The sequence below is a fragment of the Drosophila tropicalis genome, unplaced genomic scaffold (genome assembly GCF_018151085.1).
Source record: "Drosophila tropicalis isolate 14030-0801.00 unplaced genomic scaffold, ASM1815108v1 contig_593, whole genome shotgun sequence".
NCBI classification, from domain to species: domain Eukaryota; kingdom Metazoa; phylum Arthropoda; class Insecta; order Diptera; family Drosophilidae; genus Drosophila; species Drosophila tropicalis.
The window spans coordinates 6,087,176-6,111,600 of record NW_027173070.1 but is presented as its reverse complement, the minus strand read 5'-3'; the positions used below and the strand labels follow the sequence as shown (position 1 = coordinate 6,111,600).

At 35.3% G+C, this 24,425-nt stretch overlaps 4 protein-coding genes across 6 annotated transcripts; 2 read left to right on the top strand and 2 right to left on the bottom strand.

Annotated features, from left to right (window-relative positions):
• Nucleotides 1-2,915: 2,915 nt before the first annotated feature.
• On the bottom strand, nucleotides 2,916-3,846 carry DJ-1alpha. The gene is made up of 3 exons (XM_068289864.1): nucleotides 3,577-3,846; nucleotides 3,189-3,508; nucleotides 2,916-3,127 (listed from the first exon to the last, which is right to left on the bottom strand). The coding sequence occupies exons 1-3, from the start codon at nucleotides 3,754-3,756 to the stop codon at nucleotides 2,965-2,967; spliced, it is 663 nt and encodes a 220-aa protein (XP_068145965.1). The 5' UTR covers nucleotides 3,757-3,846; the 3' UTR covers nucleotides 2,916-2,964.
• A 1,087-nt stretch (nucleotides 3,847-4,933) lies between these two features.
• AGO1 (protein argonaute-2) lies at nucleotides 4,934-21,504 on the bottom strand. Of its 3 annotated transcripts, XM_068289861.1 has the most exons (8): nucleotides 21,344-21,503; nucleotides 20,605-20,804; nucleotides 17,100-17,261; nucleotides 13,560-13,634; nucleotides 11,099-11,887; nucleotides 10,812-11,034; nucleotides 9,133-10,743; nucleotides 4,934-9,023 (listed from the first exon to the last, which is right to left on the bottom strand). In XM_068289861.1, exons 3-8 carry the CDS (start codon nucleotides 17,218-17,220, stop codon nucleotides 8,885-8,887), a joined length of 2,958 nt encoding a protein of 985 aa, XP_068145962.1. In that variant the 5' UTR covers nucleotides 17,221-17,261; nucleotides 20,605-20,804; nucleotides 21,344-21,503; the 3' UTR covers nucleotides 4,934-8,884. The 3 variants fall into 3 exon arrangements, with proteins under 3 accessions (XP_068145962.1, XP_068145963.1, XP_068145964.1); XM_068289862.1 differs by lacking the exon at nucleotides 13,560-13,634 and having other exon boundaries at nucleotides 21,344-21,504; XM_068289863.1 differs by lacking the exons at nucleotides 17,100-17,261; nucleotides 20,605-20,804; nucleotides 21,344-21,503 and adding an exon at nucleotides 15,357-16,363.
• Nucleotides 16,574-17,857, top strand: mRpL53 (mitochondrial ribosomal protein L53). The gene is made up of 3 exons (XM_068289865.1): nucleotides 16,574-16,790; nucleotides 17,311-17,438; nucleotides 17,664-17,857. Exons 1-3 carry the CDS (start codon nucleotides 16,645-16,647, stop codon nucleotides 17,855-17,857), a joined length of 468 nt encoding a protein of 155 aa, XP_068145966.1. The 5' UTR covers nucleotides 16,574-16,644.
• On the top strand, nucleotides 17,885-18,148 carry LOC137576634 (uncharacterized). The gene has a single exon (XM_068289867.1). It carries the CDS (start codon nucleotides 17,885-17,887, stop codon nucleotides 18,065-18,067), a length of 183 nt encoding a protein of 60 aa, XP_068145968.1. The 3' UTR covers nucleotides 18,068-18,148.
• Nucleotides 21,505-24,425: the final 2,921 nt, after the last annotated feature.

Genomic DNA, 24,425 nt, shown 5'->3' with positions numbered 1-24,425 from the left:
GTGTAAATGATTAACGCCAGCCAAAATTCTGCCTGGCTTTCGTATGCTTCATTTTAAAGTCCTTGCCTGCTCTGCTCTGCTGCTCATTAGCAAATTCATTTGGCTCTGCCACTTCAGTTGGTTATTTCAAAATTGTAGGCATTCAGGAAGGAAATGCTGAATGGAAAAAGAGGAATAGGCTAAGGCAGGAGGTAACTGATAAGAGAGAGAGAAACACAGAGTAGCAGGGTGTGAGAGTTTTATGCAACGATTTTGCATTAAGTACGCAAAGAAAACAAGTAAGTCAGAACTATTCAAAGTAACAACTAGACGACAAAGAAATTACACTTTGCATTTTAAGGAGTTTTCTAAAGGTCTTACCCTTAGAGCAAACACTTTCGATTGGCAAAGCAGCAGAAAACGAAGCCAAAGAAATTGAGAGAAATTATCCCCTCTTATCCAATTTCACCCTTTGCCGAAAGCCCTCTACATTGGCATTCTATTAACATTTTAGTAGATCTTGTAAAAGCATTATAAAAATAGCTTCACCTTTGATATCTGTCCTCTATTATTACAAAAACTAGAAGATAAATTTTCATGAAAATCGTTCATTAGCCATTTTTTATTGTTTTTAATTTGAATATATAGCTTAAATAAAGTTCAACGTGAAGATCCCGAGATAATAGATTTTTTATAGATTTATGCCTAAAAAATAAACTTAAAATCATTTTCTCTACATGTAACAAATTTGTCCTAAAAGGATATGTAATCTTTTACATTTTTGTAGTGTACAATTATTTGTGCAAATTGGAAAATGCAAAAATGCTTGAAAATTATCATTTGGCAATAGCCTTAATGACTTATGCGAGAAACTGTCGCGGTATTTGAGCTCAAGCGTTTTGACTAAGGCAAAAGGGAGGGTAAAGGTGAAGTAACGAACTCTTGTGTGCTTAATTATTAGTTAATCCACTCAAAGTATCCAAATTTTCGGAGATACAAGTGCAAAATGTTTGCTTAATTGACAAAATTGTCGAGCTTCTTCAAGCAAAAAAAGAAGCGAGGATAAAGCTCACAAAAAAAACTCCATTGAAAGGAAAGTGTAAAGTGTGAGGCAAAGGTTTATGTATAGTTGATGAGTTGAGGAATGGGCATTAACCCAGTTAACCCATTAAAGCCGTGTCATAAATTCAAAGCCACAACAGACCAACATAGCCAACAATAACAACAACAACAATAAGAGGCGCCGTTGGCCTTTGTGGCCTTTTGTGGGGGATGCCAAGCTTGGCACCGTTTTCGACTCATTAAAGCCAACTTCATGCAATTAGCCTAATAAGCTCGACCCAAAGAAGTAGGCTACAAACAGCAGCAGTAGCAAACGGAACGACTGAGACACACACACACACACACACATAGTAAAAGATAAAAGTAGCCTAGAGACAAAAAAGTAAAATAAAGTGTAGGCAGGAGAGCTGAAGAGGTCAATTTTATAACATTTTTCGGTCACATTTTCCATTTTCGCTCAATTAATTTAATTAAATGACATTTGAAATATGCAGACGTCCACCCATTCCAACTAGATTAACATTAAGTTTGGGATTAAGAGATAGTGGTCAAAGTTCTTAACTACTATTTTCATTTTACTTATTTGCTTGTTTATAACTATCGTCTGAAACCTTGATAAATAAGGTTTGAAACAAAAATACCTAGCTTAAGTATAAATGTGATTATCTTAAGAATCTTCTTACTGTTTATCTAAAACAAATTAATTAATAATCTGTACCAGATCTAAAGATGGCTTAGTAAAGACGTTCTTAAATTATTACATTGTTCTATTCGATTTCTTTCCGAGAGGTAACACTGTAGGTTTTGGTTAGTGAAATTGTGCATATTATAAATGAAAGTTAAAAAGCAAAGTATTCTCTTTTAAGTAACATTCATCCAATGTTTAAAAATTCCACTTTTGGCAATCTCTTAATAAGAAACATTAAAGGATTGAAAAAAAATGTGAGCTCCCAATGAATATCTAATTTGTTTTTAATAATGGATGCAAAATTACATGAGACTTTTTAAGTAGCTTAAGATTAAGATTATCCTCATGCATTTCCACACCTTTTGTTTTTCAGTCCATCTTTAATAAATAAAAACCACAATGTTATGTCTTTAGTTTTTCTACTTTTCGCTACTTGATTAATTGATATTAATTCTTATGCAAATCACATTAAATCAAGTCTATAGCCAATGATTAAAAACATATGTATGTATGTGGTGTTGAAATATTTTAATTTTTGTCCTGATTACCCTCAAGTCACTCTTTTTTGACTTGATCGTTTTTTGCAGCCTGCCCTTTGGACGTAGACAACGGTAAATAAACCAAGGGATACATAAACACAAATACATTTCTAAAAACAAAATGATTGATATGCATACTTAGGCAACGTCGCTAACTGTAAACTTATTGGACAACTGATTTAGAAAGATGTCTAAAAGCCGATGATTCTATTATTATTAACATTGAGTTTCTCCACTTACCAGAATCGGAAGACAAAAATCTTTTCATAATATATGTACATACATTCGTATAAACATAAACACTTGATGTCCCAACTCTTTCCATGTTCAAAAATATATGTCCACTTGATTTCGTACCGAATTAATTGACTATTAAATCGTGCATTATTTCACACACATTGAAAACCAACTTGAATTCTGTTTGAAAACGATTTGGAAACTTGAACGGTCCTGTTTTTCAACTGGCAATTTATACATATAGCCGAAAGCGAATTCATGTTCCACACCCATTGGTGGCGAAATAGACTTAATTGAAACTATCGATAATAATCGACTTTTGTGAGTCAGAATAATCACAATCGAATTTTGAATTTGAAAAAGCAATCGATAAAAACATTAAATATATTACATATAAATAAAAATATATATTATTTAGCAATTATATAAATATTTTATCAATTTATTAAATCAATTAAATTAATTGGTTGGATAAGACAATAGCATGCCCTTGGCAACTTCTTGAGTCTTCTCAAGCCCAGCCAATTCTTCGGCTATTTTTAGGGCAAAATCATAAGCAGTTCCAGGTCCACGGCTGGTGATGAGATTGCCATCTTGTACCACATTTTTACCCTCCACATAGCTACCGAAAAAAAGGGGGCAATATTTATATATTAGAAATATTAGATTATCTCTTCACCCACTTGTATTTGTCCACCAATTGCGGTTTCATGGCCGGATACGAAGTGAGAGACTTGCCAACGGCTATATTTTGCTTAGCCAGAGCTGTGGGAGCAGCACAGATGGCAGCAATTAGACCGCCATTCGCCTCCTGAGCTCGCAGCAAATCTCCAACAACACTTGACGCACCCATAGCATTTGAGCCACCCAAACCGCCGGGCAAGACGACAACATCAAATTTGGAACTAGCCACCGACTCCAAAGATGCGTCTGGGACAAACACAATATCACGGGAGCCCTTGACCGGCCCACTGCCACTTAAACCGGCAACTGTCACGGTAATCTAGAGAGAACAGAGAAAAGTCATATCCCGCTGGTATATGTATGATCAATTCCACATTTGCAACTTACTCCTGCCCTGCGCAAAACATCAGCAGCTATAACAAATTCCATCTCCTCGGCTCCTTCGGCCAGAATAACCAATGCTGTCTTCGTCATGTTGCAGATGTGGCGTAAGGATGCAGATTCCGGATGAAAAATGTTACCTCGATTTAGTTTGTTTGGAAATGACCTTAGCAGGGCTGCCAGCATGTTGCCAGACTGCCGGAAAAGCTTGCCATTGCACCAGGCAAGTCGACCCAGTAGAAAATCTTTCCGGCACTCCTTTCGATGAAGGAACCGATTACTGTGCAACTTACTTAGTTCAAAAATTCCCAGAAATTACTTGAAAAAAATAAATTGAAATGCTCGTATATTTTAGTTTTTTTTTAAATATATTTATATATGTATATAATTTTATTGAACAAAAATCCAAGTGTATACACTTTTTGGTTTTGTTTTTGTTTTCCTTTTTTCCGAATTTCCAAATGAAAAGCACTAAAAGTTGACAAATAATTTAGAAATTTGTTTCGTTTTGTTTGTGTATAAAACATATTTTTATATATAATAATAATATAATAATAATAATTCTTTTGCTTTGAACTTAAGTTAATAATTTGAATCTGAAGCACACTTAACAACTAAAAATTGTTAGCTGAAAAATAAGAATTGCAAAATTTTTTGTTTTCATTTACTTTTTTTTTTGTCTCTGCGTGTGGAAAAATGTTACTTGCTTGTTGTTGTTTTTTACGTCGTATTTTAAGTCACATTTAGAACTTGTTTGATTTGTTTTGTATTGTTTTTTTTTTTTTTTTTTTTGTTATTAACATTTAAAAAGATCACCAAAGTTACAGATTTCCCATATTTACGTTGCTCACGTTTCATTTAATTTTTTGTTTTTTTTTTTTATTTTTGGTTGCTTACAAAATAATATTTTAATATTAATGTATTTTTTGTTTGTTTTCTTTTTTTTTTTTTCTTTTAATATTTTATTGATTAATTACCCGGCATTTTGGATTAAAGTAAGTTTGTTTGTTTTGTGTTTTTTTGGGGGATATATTTTTGGGTTCATCAAGTTGGTTTCTTTGCATATATGCATATATATGTATGTATGTTTATCAAGTATGTATTTCTTTTTTTTTTTTTTTTTTTTTTTTTTTTTTTGTTTTACTAATTGTAAGTCGAATTTCAGCTAAATTTAGGTTTTGTTTCATTTTACGGAACACTACGACAAAATGTTTTTGAAGTACAGGGAAGTTGGATGTTGGTTGGTTGAGTGTTGTAGGGCGGAGGGGAGGTCATTGGAAGAGTATAGAAGATTTACACACATTTTTAACACACAAATGTGTGTGTACATACATATATATTGTGTGTTTGCTTGGATTTCTCATTTCGTTAGTTTTGTTTTTTTGTTGTTACTAAGATTAATTTTATTTCCCTTTTTCATCATATTCATCTAGGAAGAGTTGTGCAAATTTTGATCTCTATGTTTAGTAGGTCTGATTATAAATATATTTTCTTAGTTTTTGTTTTTGTATATAATTGTAGACATCTATAAACGGCACATTTATAAGTAATATATGTAAGAAACAATACCTAACTCTCTTCTTCTGCTTCTTATTCTTGTTTTGTTTTTCTTACTAGGTTGGTTTTTTGTTTTTATATTAGATGTTTATCAATTTTATGTTTTTTTTTTTTTAAAGCTCAATTGAATTTTGACAAATAGAGTTAGAGAGATAGATAGAGAGATTGGTGAGGGGACAAATTTCTATATAATTTTTGTGTTTTGTTATGTTTGTTTGAAGAAACCTTTAAATAGGAGTATTCTCTAAGCATATACAACAGATAATAGATATTGAATTCATGATCCGCCGATCTTATGCATAAAATAAAATACAAAGACTGCAAAATCTAAAGGCATATGAGGGAAATGTCTATAAAAACTGTTGAAATTGGAATAAGGATCTTATATTGATATAAAATTTTTAGATTATGCTTTTAAAAACTTAGAATTGAAATTCTTGACATTAATTCCTCCTCCTCTTTGGCCATTTCCCAATTTTATGATCCTTGTTAACATATCTTGCAGTCTCTGTTTTATTTTCGTTCATTTAATTTACTTTACGTTACTTTTTTTCTCGTTTTGCTTAATCACACAGTTGATATTATGGATTATTATTGAATGGTTTTTTTTTTTTTGTTTGTTTGTTTCCTTTGCATTTTGCCTTTCTAGCGCTTTGTTTCGCTTGTCTCTTGCATTTAGGTTAAAGCTTTTCACATATACATGCATATATATTCCCTTTTTGTTTGTTGTTTCTAGATATTACGAGATGCTTTTCATTGTCGGCACATAAGCTTACAAAAAATTCTTAACTTAACAATTGTTGCTTGCATTGTTTTACATTGGCTTAAAAATTAAACAGATATATGTATATATATATATATCTTGAAATCTTTGCAAGTGTTTTTTTTTTATTTGTTTTTTGCTTTAAGTAAAACATTTCTTGTTTTATAGTTGATTTTTTTTTTTAATTTTATTTTGTTTAAGAAGTAAATTTAAAATTTTAATCCCTTGTGTTGAAACGGAAATTGATTTTCGCATTTGGATTTCGTTTTCATTTTTGTTTCTTTTTTTTTTATTTGTTTGCCTTTTGTGTTCTTTTAGTTATTAACTAAATAAGTTTTGTAATAAACGAAACAAAATTTATATCTATAATTATAAATTAAGGTGTAAGTGTGTGTGTGTTGTGTTGTGTGTTTGTTTGTTAGAGAAACAAAAACAGGAGAAAATCTAAGTCTGCGCATATAAATTAAGAATAAAATGAACTTTTTGTTTTTGTTGGTCGGCTGCAGACTACAAAATCGAGTCTCGCCTAAATCTATATGTATATATGTATATATATATAACAAATCAATCAATAATGTTAACTTGAACTGTGTCCTCGATATAGTATAATTATATAGTACTTCTTTAATAATATTACTCATTTGTTTTTCCTTTTTCTTTTTATTCTTATTTCCTTTTTTTTTCGTTTTAATTCCTTGTTATTGTTATTTAAGAGTTGGCAAATAACTAAAAACTAAACATATTGAAATGTTACTGCATGATCTTTACCCGTACACCACTTTTGAAAAAAATTGAAATATATTTTTAAAAACTAAGAAAAAAAAAAAAAGAATTTAAAAAAATTAGAGAAATTAATGCAAATTTGATTCGAAGACAAAAGAAAATGTATATAAGTTTTAAAAGCAAAATAAAACTAAAGTATTTAAGCTAAGATTTTCTCATATTTCTTTTTATATACATATTTAGGTGTATATATATAAGAGGTACATAAATAAGTGGACATTTGAGTGATATGCCTTGGACTTGTGTGTGAGTAGGTCTTTGTGTATGTGTGTGTGTGTGTGTTTGTTTTGGTTTGTTAGGAGAACATTCATTAATTACATCTAAGCAACATTCTCTCTAGTTCTAGAGCAGATCAATTTAAGGAGAACATATTCTGACTCTTTGGCTTTTAATTGTATTCTTTGTTTTGTGGCCATTTCTATTGACAAGAGATCAAAGTTGGCCAACATTTGCGCCTTGAAGAGATCTACTGGGTTATTTTAATCTGATCCATGGTAGGTTTTTTCTTTCTTCTACGTTTTTTCGTTAAGGCAAGAGAGATCATAGATGGCCGTTTATATGTAAGTAGGGAAGAAAAAGTCGTATCTCTATCGAGTATATATTATAATTGAAACACATTCTATGCATATACATATATATTTGGGCGGGGCGGGTCGTGGGCAAAGAATAACTCCTATTGATTCCTAAAAACTAAAACTTTTTCCGCAAGTTTAAACAAAAACTGGCCATTGAAATATTGCTTCTCTGACTTTTCACTGTCAAAAGGCTTTAAAACCTTATTATGAAGTATTTAGACGAGAATATCCCTTATGTAATTAATGATAGTACCCCTAACAGATTTTTTTTATAAAATTATCATGGTCTTCTTCTTCAGCTGTGTGTGTTTGTGTCTTAACTTAAAAAAAAAAAAAAAAAAACTAAACTCAATATTTTGAAATATCAGCATATTTGATGTTTTTGTTTTGCACTTTTGAACGAAATCTATATATTATATATATACATATATATGTAAAGCATTTATAGCAAATGACCAAAAGTTTTGTCCCTTGTTCAAATTGGAGTTTTATGTTTTCGTTATTTCTTTTTCTTTAGCTTTATCAACTCTCTTCTTTTGTTTTTGTTTTTTTTTTTTTTTTTTTTTTTTTTTTTTTTTGGTAAAGCCCCAGAGCTTATAAACTATTAAATGTTTTGTTTGCTTATGTTTTTTTTTTTTGTTTTGCTTTTCTTTTTTTTTTGATGTTAGTTATTATTGAAGTATTTTGTGTTTATGTGTGTGTGTGTGTATTATTGTTAAACCATTCAATTTTGTTTGTTTGTTAAAAACTAATTTACACTCTTTTAATTTGCTTTTTGTCGTATTTTGTTATTGTGGTTGGTGGTCTTCGTTCACAGTACAGAGAATCCGAGTTGTTGTTCTTGTGTTTGTTGTTGTTGTTGATTGGTTGGTTGTTTGTTTGTTTGTTGTTGTTGTGTGAGTCGATCAGCAACTTATTCATATACATACACTAAAAACCTTTGGTTATACGCATCATTTATCCATTTACCATTATCATAATAATTCTTTTTTTCATCTCATGTCTTGGTTGTTGTTGTTGTTTTTTGTGTAAAAATATATGTATTATTAAGTATAATTGTATTTGTAATTGTATTTTTCTTCGCATTTTTAGTTTTGTTTTGTTTTGTTTTTTTCCTTACAAAATGTTTCAAATGTTTTTGTTGTTTCTTGTTGCTTTCGTGTTTGTTTTGTTCCCGTTTTTTTTGTTTTTGTTTTTTTGTTTTACTTTTGAGAATTGTTTTCTTTCACATTGTTGTTTTTGTTTTTTGCGCCAAACTTGTGCTATATAAACATTCGATTCCCTAACTCTCTAGCCCTAGCCTTACGTTCTCATCATCTTCATCTTCATCACTGTAGGTGTGTGTGTGTGTAATTTGCGTGTCTTGTTGTTGTTATTATTGTTGTATGGCCCTAAGACTAACTAATGCGCATGCAAGATCAACTTTCTTCTTAAAATTACGAGGGAGAGGGGGATTTTACTTTTGTTTTTCCACTTAATTTTCATTGCTTGGCTTTAAATCCGCTTGTTGTTTAGAGTGGGGGCGACTGAGAGGAAGGAAGGAGGATTAGATTGGTATTAAAATGTTTTGTTTGATTATTCGAATCGCATTTCGAAATGTTCTTTTGGTTGTTTGGTTTATTTTGTGTGATACTTTTTAGGCAAAGTACATGACCTTCTTGGTGTCAGCGTGTACAGTTATGGCCCTGGCCATGGCTCCTGGCGTGCGATCCTCTGAGCAGCCACTCTGATGTGATCCTTCGCCAGAATCATGCTCTTTCTCAACCAGATGGTATCTGTAAACAGATCACAAGTTATTAATTTGTTCAAATATTTATTAATTATTACTAATTCGATTCGTTTACTCCAACTACAAATGTGATTACAAGTTATTTGAGCACTCACCTGGCACGGAAAGCCACCAAATGCGCATAGTAGGCCGGAGCAGGGATGCTAACCGATCGAGTGCAACGCACATAAGTGTGACACAACTGATATGTGAGGCATTGCAGCTCATCCGAATCGAAATGATTGTCATCCCAGAGAACATGATAGTGCGATGGCCGACTAGTGCCTTGAATGCCCTGATGACTGCACAAATAGAAATCGAATTCGGTTGGATGGGTGATGCCCACATCGACTGTGGTGCCAGCCGGTATATTGCCCGATTTGCCACTCTGCTCCCGTTTCTCGGCACAGAAGAGACGTGTGTGATGACGTTTCTGGACCACAATAAATGTGATGCCGGGACGATAATCGGGTTCCAATTTAATGCAAGCCTCCCGAATGGCGGTCAATTCATGCTGCAGAACATGTGGGAATTGTCCCTCGGATACGCCATCGCGATAGAGTATAATACGATGTGGCTTATAGCCACCGGTGGATTTATAGAACATAATGAGAAGCTCGCGCACCATGCTGCTCAACTCTTGAATAATCTCCTGGCGATGTTGCTGAACGCGTACAGTGGCCGCATAGCGTGACGGATGGCCATCCATTGAGCCCACCACGGCGGCTATCGATGGCTTCTTGTTGTCGCCAGCTGGCGGATGTGTGACATCGGCACCCAAGAATATGACGGGCTCATTGAAGACCTTCGGACGTATTGAGGGTACCAGAATGGAATTAATACCACCCAATTTAACATTGATCTTGAGACATAGATTGGACAATGTTTGCGGTGACGTCTTATTCACATTCTTGGCTTGCACACACTGCGTGGCCATGCCCAAGACGGTGTCACCGACACGTTTCACCTCAGCATAAACGGGAGTCTTGCCGGGCAACACAACGACCACCAACTGAAGTCCCGGGAATGTTATCTTCAGGTAACGGAACATTGGTTCCACCTGATCTGGTCCAGTGGCATATTTACAGAAGCATGGTTGACCAATTATCGGCATGCCCGCATCATTGGAGATCTTCTGCAGCTGTTGGGTGAAATTTCTCAATGCATCCTCGCGCACTGTACGCTGTGGAGCAAAACAGGCAATGGCCCATATGCGTATCTCCACGCCAGTGAAGAATTGTTTGCCTCGCATATCCCAAACACCTTGATTGGGTGACGCAAGGCTAACCTTATTTTGCGGTGGGAACAATTGCTGACCCGTGATCCCAGTGGACACACGTCCCCCATATTGAAGTTTTGGTGGCGGCAAGACACGGCCACGGACTTCCATCATCGAATTGGATATGGTTAGACCAAACTCTTGGACATACGAATCATTATTGAAATCGGCACGTTTCACCAGATTATTAATCTCACGCTCACGATCGGGAGCCGAGCGTGCAGTGGCCTTGATCATGGTCGATGTTTGCATATCGGTTAATTTCTTAATGCATCTCTGTCCTGCGACAATGTTGCACACCTCCAAGGGTAGATATGTGTGCTTGTGCTCTTGGCCCACCTGAAGGCAGGGCAAATGTGGATAACGTAATTTCATGCGATATTTATCCAAGAAATATTTGGCCACAGTACATTCCACAGTCTGACCATTGTCTAGCTGCAGTGGGAAGCTACAAAAAAACGGAGAGATTAATTAGTAAAATGTCATAAGAAAGAGATGGATTTTGGTTTATCTTACGATTGCATTTGTGCTGGACGACGGGTAACATTACAAACGCGATATTTGCGTCGCATTGAACCACAATGAGTAATCTCAATTTTGAGTCCCTTGATCTCCTTGGTGAATTTAACACGCTGCGAATCGGTCAGAGGTTTACGTTGCTCATTTATGTCACGTATATCCAATACTTCGCACATGAAATCAATGACGGGTTGAGCCTTGTAGAAAGCCGTAGCCGAAACTGCAAAGAAAATGACAACAAAATAGAAATTGGCCAATAAGTTTTATACTTGGATTAGACTTACCATCTATGTTGAGCATCATTTTCCATTGCGATGGTCTGACACTTTGATGGAAACCAAACCACACCTCACGACCACCACCCAATGGATGATAATAGCCATCGGGCGAGCTAAAGAAACTCCGACCAACTGGTGTATAGGTCATGCTTGGCAAATGACGCATAACCACATCGAGAGCTAAAATGGCATCATACGGAATTTGACGAGTACGTCCCTCTAAAGCCTCTTCCAGATTGAAGAGTGAGACTTGAGCTTGCCACTTGATGGTGACCCGGAAGATACGATCCTTGCCTTCACCAGGCAAAGTAACCTCCAATTCCAGACGCTCATTACCAATGGGCAATGGATCACGGGTATATAGATTGTTACGTCCATCGAATACTGGTTTCAGTACACCAAATATCTTGCTGTATGCATGCACCATTGTCTCAATAATCTCACGATTCACTTTGCGTGGACATTTATCCGGTTGGATATTGATATCATAATGATGCACATAGCCACGTGGCATGGTCACCTGGAAATGATTGGCACGTAGTACAATGGGCCGTCCTTCGCGTCCCAAATTGGGACGACGTGGGCACGTAAAAACTGGCATATCCGGTTGCGGAGTTGCTGTAGCGGCTATTGCAGCCGATACACTGGTCGTTGTGGTGCCACCCAATGCGGAGGCGACTTGAGCAGCTGCCGCAGCAGCTGCACCACCCACTGTGGCACCGCCGGCAGCAACATTCTGAGCACTCGGACTGGTCACAGCGGTGGGATTAACAGATGACCCAGGTGCTGATGGTGCTGCAAATGTAACGTAATCATTAGACATAGACTCTCAACCATTCCACTATCAAGAAAACGTGGTTAAAGTAAAGAAATCAACAACTAATACACTAGCTAACACAAAAGAAGTAATTCCTTTTAAAAAGGGCATTTTTCTATTAAATCAGTGCGTAAATTTCACATGCTTCCTAACAATTGGGTGAAACTGTCTTTATCTCATGTGAAACCGTTTAAAGGGATCCAACTTCCTGTTAGCGATAAACTATATCTACGTTTAGTTTTTTTTTTTTAGGGCCTTAGCGATAATGAATTAAACAAGTCATTCTAAATAAATAGTTTTGCTATTTGTCTAAGATTTAACTGCAGTTGATTCACTTTTCTGGCGCTAAGAGTTGTGTAACTTTTTAAAAGCACATTTATTTCTATATTACAGCGTAGAGTTATATTTCTTTTTCTCTTCGTTTATTTGGTTGTAATTCTAAAGTACTTTAAACGTTAAATATAAAGTCAGCTGACTATAAAAACTTTGTTAGAATCTACTGACATCTTAAATTATCTTCGATTAATAGATATGAATTAAAGAAACCTTGCATATAAGACATCTCAGGAGGTTATCCCAGATTAGGATTAGTGAGATAACAATCAAATGGGTATTCTTCCAAGTGTATAATCACATCGACCTCGGCTAACAAAAATGCTTGACAAAAAACTTAATTTATAACTAAATTTTGAGTAGTCCACAAACTGAACTTTGATTATTTTTGTTGTGTTTAAGATTGAAAACATATACAAATATTAAACATGTATTCCTAATACATTAATGAACTTAAATTGACAACCATTTTGTTTACTCAATGAAACTTTTTCGATTCTACACTAACTTTGTTTCAATTCTCTAAGCATAAGCTTGAACTTTCGTAGTTTTTTCCTGAAATTTTTGAATTTAAAACTTTGTTTTTGACAGCAATATTTTAGTAATAAACAACTTTATTCATTTAACTTACTAAAAATTCAATTTCCTTCCTACAATTTCTTGATCTTTCATCTTCATTGAAACTTTTCAATTTTCAGTTACCTTAAATTCTTTCTTGTTTCTTCAATTTTGAAATGAAGAAACACAAAAAAGGATGTGTTTTGTCAATTTTGAAATCTACGCACTGTTTTACCCTTGATGAAACACAAAAAAGGATGCTACAAACAACAATAATTTAAACTCATGCAACAAAAATAAATGACTCCTAATTAACTTAGAGTCATGTTGAATTCTATATATGTATGTACACTCAATCTATAAAATATATATATTTTTTTTTTTTTGTTATTGTGTAGAGAGAGTTAAAAACATTAAGTGCACTTTGCATACAATTAAGAAACTAAGGAGAACATTACATGAAAGTAAAAGAATAAGAAACAAAAGAAATTAAATGAAATAAATAACAAAAATTTCAATTTTGGTTAGTAATAGATTTCTTTCTTTTTTTTTTTTTTTTTTGCACATTACTAAGAGTTAAAAAAGAAAAAGTTAGTTAGTTTTTTGTGTAGAGTTGAGATTTGAGAGAGGTTAGTAGTGTAAAAGTTGGGATTCTTTTTTGTTTTTTGTTTATTTTTTGGTTTAGTTAACTAAAGAACATAGATCACAAAATTCGAATTAATTTTTTTTAGTTTTTTTGTTTTTTGGAGAGAAATTTACATGTGAGCGTGTCGAAGCTAGTCTGCGCCTGAGAGGGACTCTGAGGCCGCGTGGGCGAGGGGGTCCACTGTGACTCTATAAAAAGAAAATTTTTTTTTCGTTTTTGTATCAAATTAAATTAAATAAAATGAAAAGGTAGTATGGCCAATTATTATGTTATTTGTTGGTTGTTTAAATTTTCACAAATCAAAAATATGTGAAAAATGAATGGAGGTAAAATGAAAAATCATAAAGAGATTATGTATGTATATGTATATATATATGTTTATATGTAGTATATATAGAGAGAAGTTTTATATATGTAAGTAGAGAGTGCGAGATTAATAATATTTTAGTTACAGATTTTCGATTTTTCTTTCCCAAAATATATATTATTATCATCATCATCATCATCTGCTTATCATTACAATGAACATATGGTTCGTATTGTGTGTGTGTGTGTGTATTTGCCTTATTTTCCTCCCACTCACCAATTCCCATCACCCTTATGTACATACATCACTCATCAAAATTGAGTGAGTTCTTTATTTAATCTGTACAGGGTGCTTCTAAATAAACTATTTGATATTATTACTATGGTTCTTGAATGCCTTTCTGAATAATGATTATGTTTATATCAGAAATTACACTTTTCTTTACCAATGTTATGGTTTATCTGCCTGATTCTGTTCTTATCTACCTTCATTAGTATTCGCTCTAAGTGCCATAGAATGACGAAATTTGTCAAATTTTGTTTTTATTATCTTTCGAGCATATAATATATACTCTAATTCAGGCAGTGGCGGAAAAAATGATTAAAATATACACTCCTGTAGGTAAATTTTACCTTTTACACTGCTATAATTCGTTGGGCAAGATCGATTTTTTCCTAAAATAACCTATTTTAAACCCTCCTAAATTTTATATAAATTTTCTTTGCTGATTGCAGAGGTTTGTTGGCAGCTTCTAGTAGGATTTTAACCCAATTAAGGAGAACTGTTTTGGTTTTAGAGAACTACGCATAATATTCGCTTCATTGACAAAGTTTAAAACGCAATTTCATAAGAGAATTCACTTCCATCTGGCGCAAAAGTATCTGTTATATACCCTAATGCCTCAAGTCTAGAAGAGTCTCTTAAGATCTTTGTAAAGTATAGAGTAGCAACGATATGAAAAACATTTCCAAAGTGTATATCCTTAAAGAGACTCTATCTGAGTCTAAATAACAAATGTTATTTATTTCAATTGACTTTTTTTCTATATATTTGTTCGATAAAATTACATATATTTGAGTGTCCGTTGACTTCATTGAGAGGTAGTTTAATTGAAACTTTTACACCCTTTTTTAAAGTAGGGCATTTGGAAGTCGCTTCTAAGGCAGAACAAACAACCCCAAAAAAATAAATAATAAGAACCCTCTAAACAATAAGTAAAACTATTGCGTTGCGGAGACGGTCGTTGACCTAATTTCGTTTTTGACGCGTTTTGAAAGCTGTTTAAGCACGTGTCTGGGTTCTGGGTTCTATGTCATTTAGATTGTGGGAGTGTGTGTGCGTGTGGGTGATGCATTTTTGCAACCGTCCCCAGGCCAGTCCACCCAACTAGACTTACAGCCACCCAACATTAAATCGAACAGCAACTACAAAAAAGTTACTCGTTACTAGTCGTGTTTCACCTTACGATCTGGGCTGGGGACCATCTTTGAAGGGGGGCGGTCGAGAGGGTGAGTGGTCTATGTGGCAATGTATGGGTATTGGTGTCTTGTTCTATATGATCTTCTTCTTCATCACTTAACTTCTTTTACTTGTCTACACTTACGTTGTCCAACTGGATACATTTTCTTATGTTTTTTTTTTTTCTTTGATTTGATTTAGTTAGAGAGAAATATTGTATGTATAATTGTATATATATGCATACAAATTGAGTAATGCTGCTGTGTGTGGGTGTGTGTGTATGTCTTTCCTATGTTGTGTCTATGTGTGTGTATGTAAATGTAATTGATTGTTGTTGTTATTTAGTTTTCTACTAATTATTTATTTATTATTTTTTTTTTGTTTTTTGATTTCAGCCTTTTTGCTTATCACACTTTAAAGTAGTAATTTTATTCGTTTGGTTGATTTTCTTTTGCATTTGTTGTTGTTGTTGTTGTGGGCGTGCGAGAAAAAGTATTTTATTTTATAATTATATTATTAATTATTTATCGTTTATTGTAGTATTGGAAAAGAACACAAATGTAGGCACAGCTTTCGTTATATATATATATAAATAAAATATATATATATATATATATATGTATGTATTTTTTTTGTAATACAAACTAAGAACAAAAATTCTTATTAATTTGTTGTTTGTGTTGTTGTAGTTGTTGGTTTTGGTTGCTTTTGGTTATATTGCTCTCTCTAGCTCACTGCCTCTGTTGGGGTTTCTTTCTCTCTCTCTCTCTCTATCTTGTTTCTTCTCTGGATCTGTGGTGGTGGGGTGCTCCGCTGGACAGAAAAAAAACTACGACGACGACAACGACACGACAGTGTACAGGCAAAGAAAATGCTTTTGTATGCGCGTATTCGGGGCGAATGGCAGCGAAAAAATTTTTTCTGGTTTTTGTTTTCTGTTCCTCTTCAAATTTGATTGATTTGTGTGTGTATTTTCGCGTGGGGCAAGAGCACTACTTGTGGCCAGACTATGGAATTTGCGTTTTTCACAACTTTTGTTAGCTTTTCACGTCGCGCATTATGCAAAAAATGCAATTTTCTTTTTACACTTTTCCACACAACACAGGCAGCAGGCAGGCAAAGAAGAAGAACAATCGTTTAACGCGCAAGCGAGATGGCATCACGCGTAAATGAGGGCAAAGCACTCTCAACACACGCGCACTGGAGCGAGCGAGACGTCTATAGGGGGAGGCAGTGTCAACACTTTTCTGGCAACGCTGTTCCATTCGAACTCTACTATCGAACCTCCTCACGTGTGTGTCAATCGATTATTATAATTTGCTATCGATATCAACTAGTTCTGGCAGCACTGTTTGAAATTAAATTTCTGGCAACTCGCCGAATTGCTTGTTTTTTTGCTTACAAATAATTTAACAAAAAATTATTACATAAAAATGTCAATCCCGTTTAGCGGGACTTTACGCCGTTCCGGAGGCATTGTATCGGCCATTGGCAAACAGCTGAAGAGTGTCAATCTCAAAGGAGTTAAACGTATAACAGTACAGTTTGATCCGTTTGCGGAAAATGTCAAATCCACAAGGTAAATCTTGTGGCTGATATGTGTGGGTGTGCGGGCGGGGTGGAGGAGGCGGAACGTAGTGGCGTAATTGGAAAAGCGCTTTCCCAGATTTGATTATCGATTACAAAGCATGCGCAGTTTAGTTTTTTGGCCAAATAAAGAAGATTTTTCTCGAAAAATAAAAGTAGGTAAAAATGCAATAAAATACAGAAGAAAAAAGGAAACTTAAAACCAACGAACAACAGAAAATCATGAAAAACCATTTGAAATAAAGTGCATGATAGGTGAAAAGTATATGAATGAATAAGGAGATATGCGAACTTTACTTACCATACACCTTGCCAATTATGCCCACGGTAGAGCTCAGTTGGAGATCGGGAAATGTCAACGGCAGCGTATGCGTATGGAGCTGAGCTGGCCCACCAGGTGCCAGCTCCCGCTCCGTTGACATTTTGGTCGGTGTCGGAGTCAGCTTGAGGCGTTTGCAGGCAGCTGGAAATAAAAAAAAGCGAAATCAATAAATTTTTTATTTAAATTACAGAGAATTTTTGTTCCTGCTCTCCACACCAAAAGTGGCCCAAACGAATCCCAAGTGTGTGGTCAAACCGGACATTGTTTGCAATCGTCAGCCCGCTTCCATTAACTTCTCACTAATCGAGACGGCTCAAGGTTGGTATTCCGTTTGGAGGCAACCATTCATTATGCTCTGCACCCAACCTTAAAAGTTGGAGACTGTCTCAGCCATTTCAAACTGAGAAAAAGAGCTTCCTTTTTGAAGATTTTACATTCCATATGTTAGCAGATTATTCTGATTGACTGCTGGGTGCAAAGTATCTCTAAGATTAAGGTCGGGTATCTTTTAATCCTCTGTTCTTCATTTTCCTGTTTCTGCAGAACAAGCCAAAGTCAAAGAGATACGCTTCAATAGCGAGAATTTGAGCACACTCGAATTGCTTCAACTCTGCAACAAGCACGTCTCCTCTCTGGCCCCGCCCGAGGAGATAACCAACAAGGTTCTAACCAAAGCAGAGAAACAAAAGCTCGCTGGCGGTGCAGGCGGTAAAAAGGGCAGCAGCAAGAAGAAGTAAACCAATTCGATCCCCAAAAACAAAGAAATGGTCAGAAAACACAAAGGCACTTTGGCTGTCATCGAACAGATCTATCAGGATATACCGGCATTCAGCGATATCTTTACCGAGGAGAGTTTCTATGTCTTTGCCTTTTGTTTCGTTATTGCCACAATATTTGTGGCATTTATACTCTCTCGATTTATCACCATCAAGCCGGTTGACTTTTGAAACAAGAAAAAAAAAAATGTACACAATATAAGCTTTAAAATGTAAAACCAAACAAAAAAAAAAAAAGGAACAAAAAACACACACACGATTGTTTCTCCTTAAATAAGAAGAGAGTGGAAGTGGCGGAGTGGTGGGGACAAGTGAGCAAAAGGGCAGAAAGAGAATAGCCTAGAGAGCCTCAATTTGAAACCAGTTTCTTTTTGGGCTTTAACCAAACCGGAAAATCATCTGCTGCTTGCGGCTACCGATGCTCCTGTCGCTGCCAAAATATTATATACCTACAGATAATACAAGTACATAAAGAGCAGAAAAAGCAATGGCAAAAAACTAATAATTGGAGTCCATGAAAAACTGAGTTTACTCAATTGTTTTTAATTTAATTGGATGGCTCTTTCTGTTGCTTTAAAAATAAAAAATTCAGAACAAATATCGAATCAAGGCTAAAAACATTTGCATCACAAGAACTCAGTTAAAAAAGGTGAAAGGTGTAATATTTGGAAATGACCTAGATAGGCCCAAGGATCCCCTTCTTGGATAATTTGTACCTAATATAAGTACTCATTCGTCTCATTTATTTAATTAAGTCGAGCATTGAAGAAAAGAATGAGTTTGACACTTCTATGCATTCAAATTATGTTACATTTACTTACATAAACAATACATATACAAATGAAACTACACATACAAATGAAAATTTGATTATTGAAACTTCTCCCCACATATTTTTCTTAGACTTTTGACACCTCCTCCTGTCTAGACGATTCTCTTAAACAAACGGAAATTGTTAACGATCGGCATTCAGATAGCAAAAGGGACGGAATGAAAAAATCGATACTCGATCCACAATAAAGAATGTATCAGGTATCCGAAATTGTCTAAAAGACCGTGTTCTCAACTTAGTCTGAAGTTTGAAATTTTAGGTGCGGTGATCTGGACTTTTGACTATTTTCGTTAAAACTTTTAATTCAAAACATATTTTATTCTAAGTTTCCAACAGGTGATCGGTTTGGGAAAAGAACCAACCTCCTTAGTATAAGTATTAAATATCTAAAATAAATGGGATATGGGCGATCCTTCACTGAAGATAATATTCCAAACTCGTATCAGTTTCCCGATTTGTATATACAGATCGTATAAAGATATAAATGCTTATAAAAGAGCATTAAAATTTAATCGTAATATAAAGAGTCCTACTAACATTCAAAATTAAATGCACAATTTTAGGATCCTTGTGGGTCGAATTAAAAATTCCTGATATCCTTGACACAGTTTGCTCAACCGTTTCCGTTCCATATTCGTTTTCTAGGGGTTAAAACGAAAAAAAAAAAAAAACATACATACATACATACATATATGTATGTACTTTTAGTGGCCAAAAGACAAAAACAAAGTTAAGAAAGAAAAAAAGGCCACAAAAATGTGCACTTTCGTTTTCAGTTAGGTTGCTTTTGATTTTTCTTCACTCCCACATGAAAACAGTGACCCCGCGCCCCTCTCCACACTTTGCTCTTGGCCAACCAATTTTCCGAGCAAGAAAATGCAGTACAAAGCTTTGAGCTAAAGTTTTAAAATGGCGTGCCCCCCTCGACCCACAACCATTCACCTCTTTCCGCTATCTCTCTCGCTCTATCTCTGTCTGTCTATGTCTTAATACATATACACAGTATGTATCGATTAAATTTCTGTTTCTGCACATAACTGTTAAGAATGCAGCTGCAAATTTGGTGAAAGTTGGCTCCAAAAAAAAGCTTGATAATGGGAGCGCATGAGAAATGCACGAGGAGAATGAGAGATAATCGTGGAGTGGGAGAGAGAAAGAGAGAGAGAGAGAGAATAGATACCCTGTACATGGATACAAGTTAATAACAAAGCTAATAGTTTTGTTCAAGTTCAATGTCAAGCCAAAAGCTTCCCATCCTCCACTTTTGCGTATGATATGCGTATGCGGGTGCTTTGGGGAAGGAGGAAAAGGGCCATTGCGGCCATATTGGAAAAGTAATGGAATTGATTTTTGCTTGCAGAGTGAAAGTTGTGCGAGTGTGTGTGTGGGTGAGAGGAGTCCTGGGGAATTTTCTACAGGTACAGTTATTAGTCAGTCTGTCCTTCAATTACGATTTTGACCTTTCCTTCATGAAAATAAAATAAAACATAAACATGCTCAAACATGTAGCTCCAACTAAAGCTTGCTCTCTGTGTCTCCCTCTCTCTTAAAGTCTTCTATGTACGTGTTTCATAGCATATGCTCAGGCGCAGTTTATACATATACACATGTAGTTTTCCGTTTTCCTATACTTTTCCCACTTGTTTTTTTTTCTACTGCATTTAAAGGAAGCGTGGGCGTCCAGAAGTATCTGCAGCTATTCTGGAAATCTCGATAAAGTCTCCTTTGGGGCGCCAATTGTATGCTGATGCTGCCGGCAAAATTCTCTTACCCCCCCCCCCACACACACACACACACACACACACTTGCACACTTGACAATTTCTTGCCAGCTAACCATCTAGCTATCCCACTCTATTGTGGCAATATTTGCTTACCTTATCGCAGAATTGCAGCTGACTGCGGACTCAAGCGGTCGAGCGAAGGGGGGAGCAACGGTGGAAGTTGCGGGTGTTGGATTTGAACGTTTTAAAGTATTTGTATTTGTTGTAGATAACAATTTGTTATTGCAAAATTTGTGTTGGTAAACATGAAGACAATTGTTTGTCTGTCTCTTTCTTCGGGCACTTGCAGTCAACTATAAGTTATAATTTGAAATATAATTAATAAATTGATATTTTCATTCTCTCTTTCTTGTGTTGCGTTTTTCTTTAGTTTTAATATTCTGTGTATTTTTTTCTTATTTTTTTTGCCGCAACGCAATTACTTTCGTGGCTGTTGATATCTCACTCTTGCTCTCGCTCAGTGGCTCTCCCACTCACACAGATACAGCAACAAACTAGCAAAAAATTGTTTTCACTGCTTTTTTTTTTGCTTATTTTGTTTATTTGTTTTTTAACAACATTGTGTTATAGTGTGTGTGTGTGTGCTTTAATGTGTGCGTGTGAGTGCGGCTGTGTTAGTGAGTCAAAGTCAAAGGTGGCTAATGTCTCTTTCTCTCCTCGCGCGCTCTCAGCTTTTCCCAACAATGCGGTGAGCAGTCATGCAAATAACAAAAATGAAAAAAAGTCATTAGAAATTTCTCTCATTCTCAAGTCTGTTTTTGTTGCCTTTGCATGTGTGTGTGTGCGTGTGTATGTGTGAGAGTGAGAGAGGGAGCGAATTATGGCGAATTACATAGTTTATATCTGATATCCTGTTTTGCACACTTTAATTTTTGTATATTTTCTCTATATTTGTGTATGTATAAACATATATTAAGCTTAGGTTTCGAAATTAAATTCAATTTGAGATCGTCGCGAAAAAATTGGCAACGCGCGCGTACACAACTTGTAGGCCGTTTTGGAATTGAGTAAATATTGTATCTGAGAGATACAATTGAGTAAATATTGTATCTGAGAGATATATTTATCGATACCCATACATACAGTTATCGATGTTAAGTGTTTTGTGTATCGATAACAAGAAGCGGCTGATTTAAGAGTAGCTGAATGCTCATTTTTATGCGTGCAACTCAATTACAGTCATGGCCACAAATTAAGGATGTATATATTTAAAAAAGAAATATGTACTACGATTATTATGCGTTTATATTGCTTTCGATCATCTCCTCCATATACATACTTTTCCATTTATTTTCTACTGTGCTTTAGCCGGAGAAAATATAACTTAACCCTCTAGGACGTAAGAATGCCTCAAGGCACGTATTTTATTTTTATTTTTAAAAAAATAACTAAGAGCTTTTAGTTAATTTAAAAATTGTTGAACTTTTAAAAATAACTGCCAAAAAGCACTGCCAATGTTGTAAAGCGCTCGGAAACTTTTATCGATGCTTTTGATAAACATATTATCGAATCATGTGTTACTTCGCGCCAAAAAAAAAAAGGTAAGTTAATGTGCTATTTAAATAAAGTTTAATATGTGCGAATATGTTAAAGTTCTGCTTTGTAGCATCGTAAAAGTGATAACTGCCTTGAGGCACTTTTGGGGCTCCACGGCAAAATTTGTTGCTAGCAGCTATTTCACAACTGCTTGCACTTCTTGTGTAATTTGTGTGTGATTTTTATTTATTGTTGAATTTTTTTAATAGAGATTGAATAATGGCTTTGAGAGCTCGCTATAAATCGTCTGATTTGACGGATGAACAACTGCTGGAGTTGTTCGAATCAGTCCCGTCGGATGTAGACATGTCGAGTGACGACGAGGATGAAGACGTGGCAGAGGCACTTAACACTGCATTAGAAGATGTCTCTACTGTATCCTTAATGTGCAGTAATATTGAAAACAATGAAAATACTGTGCAGAGCCATGAGCCTTCCCGAAAAACTCGTAAGAGGCCTCGATCACCATTGCCAGTTATTGAAGGAGCAACACCTGTATCTTTACCGTCTTCTGGTGGTTTTAATGGGCTTGGTAAGCAAATCATTACTTTGATTTGTAATACAACTCATTAATTTATTTATGAATAGGTATCGAATCAATTATAAAGGAACCTAGTAAAGTTATGTGGCGACAGCAATCTATGCAATTGCACATAAACAATGTTGCTTTTCAAGGCGACTCTTCGTTGCCATCCAAAATAACTGATCTGAAAACTCCGTTTCAACTATTTTCTTATTTTTTAAACTCGGACATTATAAGTATAATCGTCAAGGAAACAATGCGCGCAGCCTTAAAGGACAATATTGCCAACAAGTTTAAGATAACAACGGAAGATATTCATCACTATATAGGAATTTTAATTTACATGTCTATATATCGCTACCCTAATTTGAAAAGTTACTGGGGGCAAAATGCATTTGCACCCATACAAACCTGTATGACCCGTAGCAAATTTGAAGCAATTAAGAAATACTTCTCATTGTGTGACGAGAGTAAGCGAATCAAAAAGGGTGAGCCTGGCTACGATCCACTATTTCGCACGCGAAGAGTTATTGACATTTTGAATGAAAGATTTGACTCCGTGCCTAAGCAAGCTCGATTATGCGTTGACGAACAAATGTGCAGCACAAAAATGAAGCACCATTTGCGGCAATACATGCCCAATAAACCACACAAGTGGGGTATTAAATTATTTGTCCTATGTGATTCTTTTGGATATGCCTACCGATTTGAAGTATATAGCGGCGCAGGTGATAATGCGATATTACCTGGTTACCCTGATATCGGTGCCAACATAGTTGTACGCTTGACGAAAACTGTTGAAAGTTTCAAACATCATATAATATATTTTGACAATTTTTACACATCGCTGCCTTTGATGGTATACCTTCGGGCAAAAGGGATTTATAGTTTGGGAACGGTTCGGGTAAATCGGATACCAAACTGCAAGCTCCCAAACGATAGTGCCATCAAGGAAAAGCCAAGAGGTTTTTCAGTTGAGTACGTGGGTTCCTCATATGGAGTGGATGTTAGTAACGTACTGTGGAAAGACAACAAGGCGGTTCGCTTATTATCGACCTATGTGGGCGTTAAGCCGTTTATAAGTTCAAATACTCAAGGAGGAACACCAAAGGCAGCTCGTTACGACAGAAAGTCGAAGCACAATGTAGAAATTGACTGCCCACAAGTTATACGGGAATATAACGCTCATATGGGAGGCGTGGATCTGATGGATGGGCTTATGGGACGATACCATATAAGAAGTAAAACTCACGATGCTGCAACCCGAATTTTCTACCATTTAGTAGATATGGCAACAACAAACGCCTACATCCTATATAGACGAATCCAAAAGGAAACCATGAGCAGCGAGAAATTCATTGAACTTCCGGATTTCCGCGAATCTATTGCTGCGGGTCTAGTGGGCTACCAGTCAAAAAACTTGCCAGGTCATCCACTCATGAAGAACAATTTACCTTCACCATCTTCATCTTTGTCTGCGCGATCAAGTCGGTCGCCATCACAGACTTTGCTGTCGCCAATTTCTCGGCATCCATTGCAGTCACAACTCAAACAAGGCCAAAAATCAAATCACCCAATAAAGGACTTGAGGTTTGACCATTTCAATCATTTTCCAGAGTGGTTGGATCGCATTACGGGAAAAAGAAGTTGCAAGCACTGCAAAACTTCCCAAACGCAGTGCATTTGCACAAAATGCAACCTGCATTTATGCTGCTCGGCCAAGAAAAATTGTTTTGCTGAGTATCATAGCAACAAAAAAATTATTTAATCAAATAAAATAAAACAAAAATTAAAAAAAAATTCAATTTATTTGGAAACTATTTTTTTACCTTCAAAGCCCCAAGCCCCATGAAAG